Source organism: Mus caroli, unplaced genomic scaffold (genome assembly GCF_978045245.1).
Source record: "Mus caroli unplaced genomic scaffold, Mus_caroli_1 scaffold_7, whole genome shotgun sequence".
NCBI lineage: Eukaryota > Metazoa > Chordata > Mammalia > Rodentia > Muridae > Mus > Mus caroli.
Window position 1 is genome coordinate 6,368,787 of NW_028227262.1, and position 12,069 is coordinate 6,380,855.

The 12,069-nt window shown below is 42.9% G+C and overlaps 1 protein-coding gene across 1 annotated transcript in view; it reads right to left on the reverse strand.

Moving 5' to 3' along the window:
• Window positions 1-5,730: 5,730 nt before the first annotated feature.
• Window positions 5,731-12,069, reverse strand: part of Etnk1 (ethanolamine kinase 1) — a 40,513-nt gene continuing 34,174 nt past the window's right edge. Inside the window, exons 7-8 of the mRNA XM_021165074.3 lie at window positions 11,116-11,189; window positions 5,731-10,887 (exon numbers count right to left, since the gene is read on the reverse strand). Coding sequence (XP_021020733.2) covers window positions 10,815-10,887; window positions 11,116-11,189 — 147 coding nt within the window. The 3' untranslated portion in view covers window positions 5,731-10,814. The remainder of the gene's footprint in view (window positions 10,888-11,115; window positions 11,190-12,069) is intronic.

A 12,069-nucleotide genomic window follows, 5' to 3' on the forward strand; every position in this document is an offset into this window, starting at 1 on the left:
CAATAGCACATTTGCATCATGGGTTCCAGCAACGGTCAGGGTGGGTCAGGGTGACTTTCTTTGAACTAACACATCCAGAACCCAGGAAGCAGGTGGGTGGAGGAATTTCGCTATCTGTTTTATGGTTAGCATGCCTTGGAACATTGAGTCACAAAGGTCACATTCTTAAGCCTGGGCCTAAAGGCCTAGTTTTTATGTTTTTATGTTTCATTTTTTCATTATAATGCAAAAAGGCATTTAGTCCAACTTCAGAAGTCTCCATAGTCAATCCGTCTCAACACTATTTAAAAATCCAAAGCCTCTTCTGAAACTCACAGAAATCTCTTAACTGTAAGCCCCTATAAAATCAAAATCAAAAAGCAGACCACACTGGGCAGTGGTGATGCACACCTTTAATTCCAGCACTTGAGAGGTAGAAGCAGATCTCTGTAACTTTGAGGCCAGCCTGGTCTACAGAGCTAGTTCCAGGGCAGCCAAAGCTATAAAATGAAACATTGTGTCTGGTGAGGTGGGGGAGGGGGGGGGGACAAACCACATACTTCCAACATACAGTGGTACAGGATATACGTGACCATTCTAAAAAGGAGGAAATACTGGACCAAAGCAAGAGCTAAAACCAGGGCTGGAGAGATGGCTCAGTGGGTAAGAGCACCCGACTGCTCTCCCGAAGGTCCAGAGTTCAAATCCCAGCAACCACATGGTGGCTCACAACCATCTGTAATGAGATCTGACTCCCTCTTCTGGTGTGTCTGAAGACAGCTACAGTGTACTTACATATAATAAATAAATAAATCTTTTAAAAAAAAAAAAAAAGAGCTAAAACCAGCAGAGCAAACTCTAAACTACATCCCCACGTCTTATGGAGATGCACTTTGGTTTGCAGCCCCTTTCCATTTTGTTGACCGCAACACACTCCTCTCCCTTGGGATGCTTCCACGCCCTCTTACAAGCGCTCCTCAGCATCTATCCCATGACTGCAACATATTGAAGTCTCTAATACAATCCAGGCTTCCTTATCCTTCCCAGCTTCATGCATGCAATGGCCTCTGTGAGCCACCATGAAGGGACACTGAAAGAACTGGCATTTGGCACAAGATATCCCAAGGACAAGTTCTCAGAAAAAAAAAAAAAAATTACCCCAGAAAGACAAAAGGCAAGGAACAAGAGACAAAGGCAGGACATCGTGAGCTAGGAAGAATGGGAAGGGTACAAGGGAGAGTGGGGAATAGGGGAATCTGTCTAAATTAGGACTGCCTTTAGATAGAGGAGACAGACGTGGACCATAGGCAAATGGCAGTTTACAAAGGTAAAAGGGGAAACCCTGTGATAGGATGAGGTGCTTAATTCTGATTAGACAAGTGAATTAGATGAGCCAAAAGTGCGGTTTTGACTGCTGGACCTTAGTAGTCATCCTCAGGGGAAGGAAGTGGCCAGATAAGGGAACAGACCTCGGTGGCTTTAGGAATGAAAACTATGGTTTAGCAAGGCAGAGGGCATGGAGGGCTTACCAGAGCCATGCCTGGACTCAGTGGTTTCCTTAGTCACAGAGGGAGGTTCCACAATCCCTTTCTCGTATCCCTGACTCTAAAGCCCAGAACCACATGGCTGAAGCCACCAAGTTCTGCTTGCTGGGGCTGGAACATGGCTCCCTCGTTCAAAAGCATCCTCATCAGCTTTCTGTTTCCATGGTTTCCCTCACTCCCTAAGCTTCTCTTGAGTTGGAAATGGAGCTGATGGGTGTTTTCCTGAGGTCACTACTCCCTTTCATTCCATTTAGCGCCAGGCTTTTCTTTAAGTGTTTTACCTCCTAGAGCACAGGATTCTGCTCTTCCTGACGTTCCTTTTTTCCTCCTCAAGCCACACATTTTGTATTTTTCCTTGCCCAATGGCTCCTTTTAGTATAGAGCTGCAAAAGACTGGCCACACCCACTGCAACAAAAGCCACACCTCCGAATCCTTCTCAAGCAGGGCCACTCCCTAATGACTAAGCCTTCAAATACATGGTCTATGGGGGCCATTCTTACTCAAACCGCCACACACATAAATCTTTGAGGGGGAGAATAAATACCCACATTCCCTGGCTACTCATCTGTAAGTATATACGCTTCATGCATAAGGCCTTTTTGATTTTGCATATTATAAAACACTATAAAATGGTTGCTCATGAGAAATAAGGGGTTAAAAAAAAGGATGGAGTGAAAGAAGAATGAGTTGGGCTGGAGATAAAGCTTGATGGTGGAGCATTTGCTCAGCATGTGCATAGTTCTGGATTTGACCCCCAGCACTGCTCCAATAAATAACAGCCAATCGTGGTGGTGTAAGCTTTTAATAATCCCAGCACTTGGAAGGCAGAGGCAGATAGATTTCTGTGAGTTTGAGGCCAGCCTAGCCTGGTCTACAGAGAGAGTTCCAGGGCAGTCAAAGCTACATAATAAGACTCTGTCTCGAAGAAAAAGGAAAAGAAAGAAGGAAAGGGAAGGGGAAGGGAAGGGAAAAAGGAAAAGGAAAAGGGAGGAAGGAAGGAAGGAAGGAAGGAAGGAAGGAAGGAAGGAAGGAAGGAAGGAAAAAAACATGTCATTAGCAGGTCAGCTGCCATCACAGGAGTGGACAGATGGACATCCAAATCTGTTTCCTAGATGGTGGTGAGAGAAACTCTGATGAGAGGTCACTTGTTAGGGATGCTGGCAGGAGAACCCAAGGTGACATGGGAGTCCAGGATCCCTACTGGAGGTCACAGGAGGGAAACAGAAGTACAGAGGCCTCCAGTTGGGACGTCTTAAAAGTGTTTAGTGAGGTAGGAGGGAGAATACGGCCAGAGCTGGATCAACCCGGATGTGTAGACAGATGGCCATAGTGATGTCTTCAGACTTTGGATATTTGCCCAACACCCTGTCCTAATGTTTCATTTTTATTCCAAAAGATAAACGGAACAGTGCTGTCAACACTTGGAACAACACTTGGAACAACTGAAGACAACAGGATTCTGCTTTGATAAGGAAGTGGGCACCAGCAAACACAGTCAAGAACTTAGCATTTTCCTTCTTGTTCAGTTCTGTCAGATTTCAAAGTCGAAACTCATAAATCTTTGAATAAGATAGCTTTTAGCTTTTGTTAGGGACATCAGCAACAAAACAACAGCCTTCTGCCACCATGCAAGAAGAAATATGCAAGGAGCACAATAACATTTTAAATTTTTAGTGTTACAAAACGAGGGAAAGAGAGCAGTTTGAATTAGCATCTTCTGTGTGGTGTGAAGATTGAAACAGTATTCATCAACTAACTACTAAATATAGTGTTTTTATAAAAAGAATTAATTTTTCAGCTATTAAGATTCACAGTACAAATAGTTGCGAAAACCAACTAGAGAGATCTTAGTAGAGATGGGTGTGTGATATTGATTCATAGTCTTATGCAGAATTTATATTATTCTAGAAAAATACCCACTGTGTCAAAAGCAGTTGTATGCTGTTAGCCTCAACTGTCAACTTTGTGAGATCTAGAATCACCTCTGGGTGTATCTATGGGGAATTATCTTGATTAGATTAAGTTGGGAAGACCCAGTCACCATGGGCGGCACCATTCCCTAGGATGGAATCCTGGTTACAAAAAGGAAAAGAGCGGATCACAACCATTTGTCTCTGCTCCTTGACTATCTTAATATCTGTAAACCATGTGCACAGTTCCTTGCTGCAATGAAGCACCATGACCAGACAAAGGCTGGAAGAGAATTTATTTGGGTGGGTGGTGCCAGTGGCAAAGAAGGCCTGGCTTCTGAAGCAGGAATCTGAGGAGCTGACATCTGGAACCATGAACCAACAAGTCAAGAGCAAGCAGAGAATAATGTGCTTCCTAAACATCAAAGCCCACCTTCCAGCAAGGCCATAGCTCCTAAACATACCTAAACAATGCCACAAGGACCAATTATTCAAACCTTTGAAGGGGCTGCATTCTCATCAAAATATTACACTATGTAAAGAACTGACTCGCCGGGCGTGGTGGCGCACGCCTTTAATCCCAGCACTCGGGAGGCAGAGGCAGGCGGATTTCTGAGTTCGAGGCCAGCCTGGTCTACAAAGTGAGTTCCAGGACAGCCGGGGCTATACAGAGAAACCCTGTCTCGAAAAACCAAAAAAAAAAAAAAAAAAGAACTGACTCTACACAAGTGTCTTCTGACCCCCCCTACTGTTATAGCGGTACACACACCAACCTGCATCCATCTCACACACGCACATGCACACGCACAGCTAGTAGGCCTTCGGAAATGTTGGGTTACCAGAGTCTAAGAATACTGAATTCTGGGCACCTCTGAGAAACGAACTACAAATTATATTTCCGTCTCTCAATTGCGGCTTAAACAAAACCGAAGCCAATCAAGATGGCGGGGAAGTACATGGTAGACTTCAATTCATTTCAACTTTAGGTTTTCTCCTTGTAAGCAACACACGGACTCAGACAAGATAACCTCATCATTTTTGCCCAGAGGTATAGCTTTCCTGAAATAACAAATCCTACCTTCCTAGTGTTTTCTTCTTCTTCTTTTTTATAAATCTTTTTTGTTTTTGTAGACAGGGTTTCTCTGTATAGCCCTGGCTGTCCTGGAACTCACTTTGTAGACCTGGCTGTCCTGGAACTCAGAAATCCGCCTGCCTCTGCCTCCCAAGTGCTGGAATTAAAGGCGTGCGCCACCACCGCCCGCCTAGTGTTTTCTTGGAAAATGTTTCTCTACCTTTTGACTTTCGTGTGGGAAGTGAAAGCTCATCATGTACCCATAGTACACTACAACGTTGTGAGACTAGAGAAATAGTGTTCACCTTGAGACAGATTCCTAAAGCAAAGGACAGGAAGGAGAGGAGTTGAGTATGCTGACAAGAAGTGTCTGTGGGGCAGTGCAGTGAAGTATGGGAAAGGCCACAGATGCACAATTAGCTAAGCAGACTTTCTCAAGGAGAAATCTCCTGGAGTTTGGGAAGAGTTAGCCTGATAGGGGTGATGAGAAGCACAAGAAGCGAACATCTAGAGCCTGGGAGGTGTGGCTCAGTTGGCAGAATACAGATTTTCAAATGTTTTCACAGCATAATGCAAAACCAGAGTGAATGTGGCAGTCTGCATGAGCGGTGTTCCTTGGCAGGCTCGTGGCTCTGAAGCCTTCCTTGAGCCTGCTGGGGGCTATGTGGAGAGGGTGCTGAGGAGGTGAACCCTTGCTGGAAGTATGTCATGTCACCAAGTCCTTGCCCCATTTCCTGTCCTCTTTTTCTATGTGGCTGAAATGCAATCGGCCTAATAGGGTAGAGGATGTCTTTAATCCTAGCACTCAGGAAGCAGAGGCAGGTGGATCTCTTTTGAGTCCTAGCATGCTTCAACCTGGGCTCATATTTTCTTGGTTAGGCTGGGAGCCAGCAAGCCTCAATGATCATTTGTGCCCGTGCCCCTCGAGCTGGGGTTAGAGGTGAGTGGAGAGCTTGCTCTGTGGATGTTGGGATACAATTTTCAGTCGTCATGACTACTGGGTGACTCCTCTCCTAAGAAGACGGAACTCCAGCCCTCATTACTAACTCTGGAAAACTTTTGTTTCTTCTCTTGTTTTAGGGATCAAACCTAAGACACTGACTGCCCTTGCTAGGCAAGGCAAATGTTCTACAACTCGGCTCCAACCCTTTCAAGTCATGTACTTCCATATATTCATTCTACAAGAGTGAGTCTTAATTGAGTATGAACCACATGGACACATTATAGTTAGAACTCAACTTTATTGTTACAACCAATGTTTATTTACAGAATATAAATCTCTTCAAAAAGATACATTCCTTCATTTAATCAATGGTAGAAAGCCTACAGAAATAAAGCCTAAGCCGCACTTTATCGTAAAAGAAACACGGCTTCATTGCAAGTTCATGAACACAGAACACAAATGTACTTCACTTCAGCAGCGTCATGAATGAGGCTGTTGATTTTCACTGGCAATGCCAATTTATACATGGAACAAATTTTACTTAAATTAACAGTAGTAAAAATTAAATTTCAAACACAAAAATATGTAACAACAAAGGAAAAAGCAGGAAGTATCTGTGCTAGCAGACAGATAAGCAAGTTCTCCAGCACGCAGACGCTGCTGAGTGTCAGGGAAGCTAGGACAAAGGCTGCGCTCACTGCGAGGTATCACTCCACGGTCAGTGCTGAGACTATCCATAGCACTTACAGTCTATACAAAGCAGCAGTAGACTACAATTCACATTTGAGAAACACAAATTTAAGATCCTACGCCATAGCTTCCCGATTCAGCAGACAGCTAATGCAAAGACAACTCCCCACTTCAGCTTTTCCCTTGCATATAGGTAATACCATGTTGTCTTCTTTCAATCAGGACATCTGACCTTGCTGTACAAAAGCTCCTAAATACAGAAAAGTTCTTACAAGTTCATTAGTTTACAGTTACTTTAGTACATGTAAATACAGAGGACGACTGCAGATCACTAACAAGGAACACTCAGTATGTCGCTACCTACAACAAACAGCAGCACGCCACAGTGCAGGGGTGGAGAACAGGCACTCCCCGCCCTCCACCGCTCTGCAGGGTTTCAACCTAGCTCTCAAGAGTTTCCAGCTAGGAAGCCTGCAATTCCAATCGGATAGGCTTTCCTGCTCCACCTTCACAAACTAGTCGAAAGACAATGTGGTGTTCTCGGTTCTATAACTATCTAGTGTTTTATTAAACCTTACTTGACAGGACCTAAAGGACCACCATGGGTAAGACAACCAAAAGATAAAATTATAACTATTTTAAAGAGGATTTTTGCAAGTGCATACGCCATACAATGCACAATGGACAAAGATAAGTTGGTGGTACCATAGTCTACAGTCCAGGAGAGAAGCTGCGGCCAACACAGGAGTTAAAGTGCTTATCAATCAAGCATCACTATTTGTTTCTAATCCAAATACTTTGGGGTTTCTTCCCATATCAAACTGAGCCAAAAATGAAAATTTTCAGCATTAAAAACTGCTAAACCCAATCTAACTCATTCTGTAACATGTCACTGAATTTAGCCTTCAAGAATTCAAAGTAATGCAAAGCCTTCAGTATTTTCGTTTACAGAAATATGGACTGAAATTCCAGAAATGGGGATGTTTTGTCTGGAGCAGCTGATAGCATTTGTCAAACCCAAGACTGAACACTGCTGTCACTGTGGGGAAAGGCGGCTCACCACCTACTCTTCTCAGACCAGGAACAGGCCAGAGGATGCAGCTCAGCTTCACAGTAAAGGCCAGCCTAGAGTCTGACAGAGGAAAATCAGCAGCCGTTGAAGCCAGACTCCTGTGAGGAGGCTCTCCACCTGCACGCACCTTCCCTGTGAGGTAGCAGAAGCTGCTGCCACGAGGACAACTCCAGGACAAAGCATGGTGACAGGTGACAAGTTAACAGGGAATACTTAAGTCTACAGTACTCTGGAATGCAGGATAAAATGCTTAAAAGCAAGTTAGAGAGAAAAAAAGTAAAATCCCACCTGATCCTACTGCCCTTTATAAGTCAGTCTGAGGTCACCAGGAGACACAGGGGCTTCTGCGGGACACAGAAACAACTGAGTACTTTTCAAATATTCTAACTTTTCTTTCGAGTGTTTGGGGGAATTCTTTTTTGTTAGCAACACAAAGTTAAAATAAACATCTGGGGGTCAGGGAGAGGAAACGAGTTGGCCCATACTGAGCCACTCCAGAGAAGAGCCCTGACAAACCTAAGCGATGTCATTTGCCCTGTGTCTCGTATGGATGAGATTTACATTCACATTGAATTTCAAGTTTTTGTAGAAAGTGTCAACAAACTCTGAAAATAGAAAAGGGGACCACACTTCAGTTTACAAACAAATTATATTTTTAGTTTCCTTTAGTTTCACATTGTGACTCAAAGATGAGCTCTATAAATATACTGCTTCCCAGAATCTAACCTACCAAAAATTAATAGCCAAGTAAAAAATGGAGAAAAGTCTTATTAGGCACTGAGAGGCTAAATAAATAAATCCCAACGGTAACTAAACCATTAAACCTTTCTTCCAGTTCCTGCTATCTTACTGCTCGGTTCCCAGCCTAATGACAACAGGCTGGATCATTTAGTGACAGAGAAACTTCTACAAAGGAAAATGCAGAACTACACACTCTTTAGGCAAGACAACACTCACACTAATTGCAGCAGCTTATTTACACCGTCCTATTTACACTCCAGCAGACCTAGCTGATGAGGGTTGTGCTCATGTTCATCTCAGGCAGATCATGTCAACAGCAAGACAGGGCCACCACATCTCATTTCCAGAAATGGTGGTAGCACAGAGGGAGAGGAAAGGTATCAAATATCACTGGTCAGGTTGAAGATCATACAGTGTGCCAGGGAAACAGGATGGGGGTGGAGGGCAGAAATGTGGAATTTTGCTTGTGAAAGCATCCAGGCCACTACAGTCTATTGATTACATTGAACATCCATGAATGCCACTTCTAACATCCACTTTCACATTTACAAAACGAGCTTACTACCAGTTGAGTGATTAGGTAAGGCATTCAAGTTCCTTAGCTGAACAAAAGAAGGCAACTGATATCTAGCAAGCCACAGGACACATTTTAGAGGGATGCTCTTCAGAACAGTCCCAATACACCCTCTTTAGAATCCCTTACATGGTCAATACAAAGAAAGACATTTTGAATCCTCTTGATAGTCTACACCATGATCCCCAAAAGCTGTATGAGAAGCGGGTGCATCAGAGCACCCAAATCTGGCCAAGGAATGGGGCAAGAGTTTCCGTGGCTGGTCTCTCTCCACGATCTCTTACGTGCTAGCAGGATGAACAAGGAAGCCTTGCTGTCATTGCACTCACGCCACAGGAGTCTGTCACATTTCCGCTGGCTGCTTTGCAGTCCACCAGCACCAGCAGCAGCCGCAGCAGCTGCAGCCAGCCGCAGTCTCGCAGCTGCAGCAGCACAGTGAGCCTCCATTCAAAGCATTCTCTCGAACAGGAACAGACTAGCAAACACTGTCTTCTCCAGGGTTTCCACATGACACATACTCTCAGATTTTAAGGAGGAAAGAAAAGAATCAGGAGGCTCACATTTTTATCATCCTACGACAATGTTTCAACCATGAATGAAAATTCCACTAAGCCAGTTGCTTTTTCTTTTTTCAGGTTTGCTTGAACATTGTAACGAGCTTGTCATTATTTGTTTCCATTCAAGGAAGTCGGCAAAATTGTAATGATCTTACAGTAACGTGGTTCATAAAAACAAACATGAACATTACAGCACTGGGGAGGTAGAAACCGAATCCAGGTCTAACACTGTTAGAGACACGTATTTAAGAGTGTATATATGTGGCTAGAATTTACCATTTCAAATGGCATGTTTCTACTTTATTAGGTTTGAACACCTTGAGACAATCCAAGTATTTGAAAGCACTTGGCTGAGAACATAAGTCATGTGGAACACCAGACAATCTTAGAATAGATCTGTAGTGCATATGCAGATCCATGGAGCCAACTCTGTACATAAGCACTTATGTGACCAAAGTGCAAAGCCTGCCTGACTAATCTAAGTCAAGTTACCCCTGACTGCTCAACCCGCAGAGCAGTCTTCAAAGATTAAAGCCTTCTTGTCTACCTCAAAGACCTAACTTCCTTTCATGAAATAGTTGCCTCCCTCCTACACCTACACAAAATAAAAACTAGACTGACAAAACCAAGATAAATCAAAACAAGTCCTCCTACCACAACTACTGTCTAATTCACATTTCCTTATTTGTTAGATTGTAAGTATCCAAGCTCAATGACCTGGCTACATGCTCCTTACTGATTCTGTAACTGCCTCAACAACACTACTCTGGGATTACACGTGTAACTAGTCATTTGCTGACTCTATAGACACAAAACCAACTTAAGGAAGGGATGGATCTGAATCAAAAGCATCTAAATGATATTCCTTGCTTCCAAGTATGATGAACTCTGTATGTTTGTTTCAAATACTAACAATACCAGCTATTACTTAATGAACAAAAACAGAGTATCTTAAGTAAAACAAAACTTTTGGTTAGAAACAATTTGATAGGTAAATTCTAAAACTGGGGACAATGACCTTAAATGACTGTATGTAGTATTTGAAAACATGACTTAATAACAGATTTTAACATTAAATTGTTATATTCCAGGCTTATACAGTAAATATATTTTATATTGTCAGGCTATGTAGAGACAATTTAATTCTAAGTTGTACTCCCCAAAAAGAAATGATTTCCAATTTCCAATTCAAAAAAGTATACCCCAGGAGACAGTAACTGCCTTACTCCCCCCTCAATGGGCACTTCTCTAAAATACCCTAAGTTAGTACTGAGGCAGTGACTGCCAAGGTTGAGAGTAAATGATTCATTTTACAAAGGTTACACTGAACAACAAGAATGTTTTTCTGAAATTAAATCTATCAACAAAACCTTTTAAAGATTTCCACAATATTCTCATTGCATACACTGAACCAACAAATGAAAGATCAAAGTAGTCAGTCATGTCAAATCTGTAATAAATAATTCACATGTAACATGGCTGTACTGCCACAGGCTAAAGTCCCACTCCTCACTCTCCCTGCTGATGGTCAACTCTTTAGCCCGCCACACACTGACAGCAGTAAGCGTATCTCAACATCATTCTATTTAAAAATAGGTTGGTTGTTTAGAGGCATAATCCTTAAAGCAAGATAACCAAATTAAATGAGTTTTAACAAATATTGGCTTTTGGAATTTCTCAGAAACATCCACAAACGTCGCTCAGCTCCTGGAGAACAGCGAGGCCTCTTCTTTACTCGGGCATTTTTAGTGCTGTGACCTCGGGCTTCATTTTAAAGTACTGGTTAAAACGGACAACCGCATACCTAGTGGGGAAAGAACAAGGCAGAGTCAGAGCTGCCCTAGCTGACTGCACAAAGGTGGAACTGCCAGTGTGCATGCTTCACCTGCTGCTGCCCCTGCTGGACACTCCCCATGCCGAGCATGTAAGTGCATGTGGCTTTCACAAAGCTGCAAACAGTGACAGGCGGGTCTCCCTGTCCCGTCTATAGCTCAACCTCGCAGAGACAGTACCTCAGTTAGCATCATCTTACCCAAGGAAGTCGAACTCGATCGTGGAGTACTTAGCTTGTATCAAAGCCCAGAGTCCCCAAAAGAAATGAGAAGCCTTCAAGAGAAGAAAGAGCAATAATTATGGAAACATACTTTGTACATGATACAAAATTGTTATTTATATACATGTTATACATGTAGGGTACTTCCTTTTTTCTCTACTTTCTAGCACTCAAAATATCTTTTTTCTTCTGTTAATTTTTACACAACATGGCCACATTAAAGCATACAAGTAATTACAGGGTCAACACTGATGACTCTGTCCCTACTGACAAGTGACAAAGTCAGAATGACTTGCAAACTGAAGTCTAGTAGTTTCTGTAACCTTTGTCCAAAGCAGATTCAGTATTCCACATAACACACAGACACAAGAATTAGGTCACACCCTCCACCTGTTGTAATGGCTCATCATACACACTAATTACAACAGTGACGAACAAGTGTATCCGTGAAAACTGCATCCTAGAACTTAAAATTAATGTGATTTAGTTTACAAGTTTGATTGCTTCCATGTATCTATGTGCACTAGGTGCATGCCCAGTGCCCAGAAAAGTGTTTTACATCACCCGGAATAGGAGTTGTAGATTGCTGTGTGCCACCATGCTCGGGGCTAGGACCCAATTCATCTCTCCAGACTCCCCCCCACACACACACATACTTTTTTTTACATTTATTGAGAGAGAGAGAGAGAGAGAGAGAGAGAGAGAGAGAGAGAGAGAGAGAGAAAGCGAGCACATATGTGGAAGAAAGAGGACTCATTTTCTCCTTCCACCACACAAATTTCCAGAATTTTACTCTGGCCATTAGGCCATTTCACTGGCCCACAATTAATTTTCACTTAGACACATTATTTTAAAATTCAGCTAACACAGGTCAACAGCAAGATAGTTCAACAAAGACAAGAGCTCCGAGTTGGACCCCAGGCACTGGAAGGA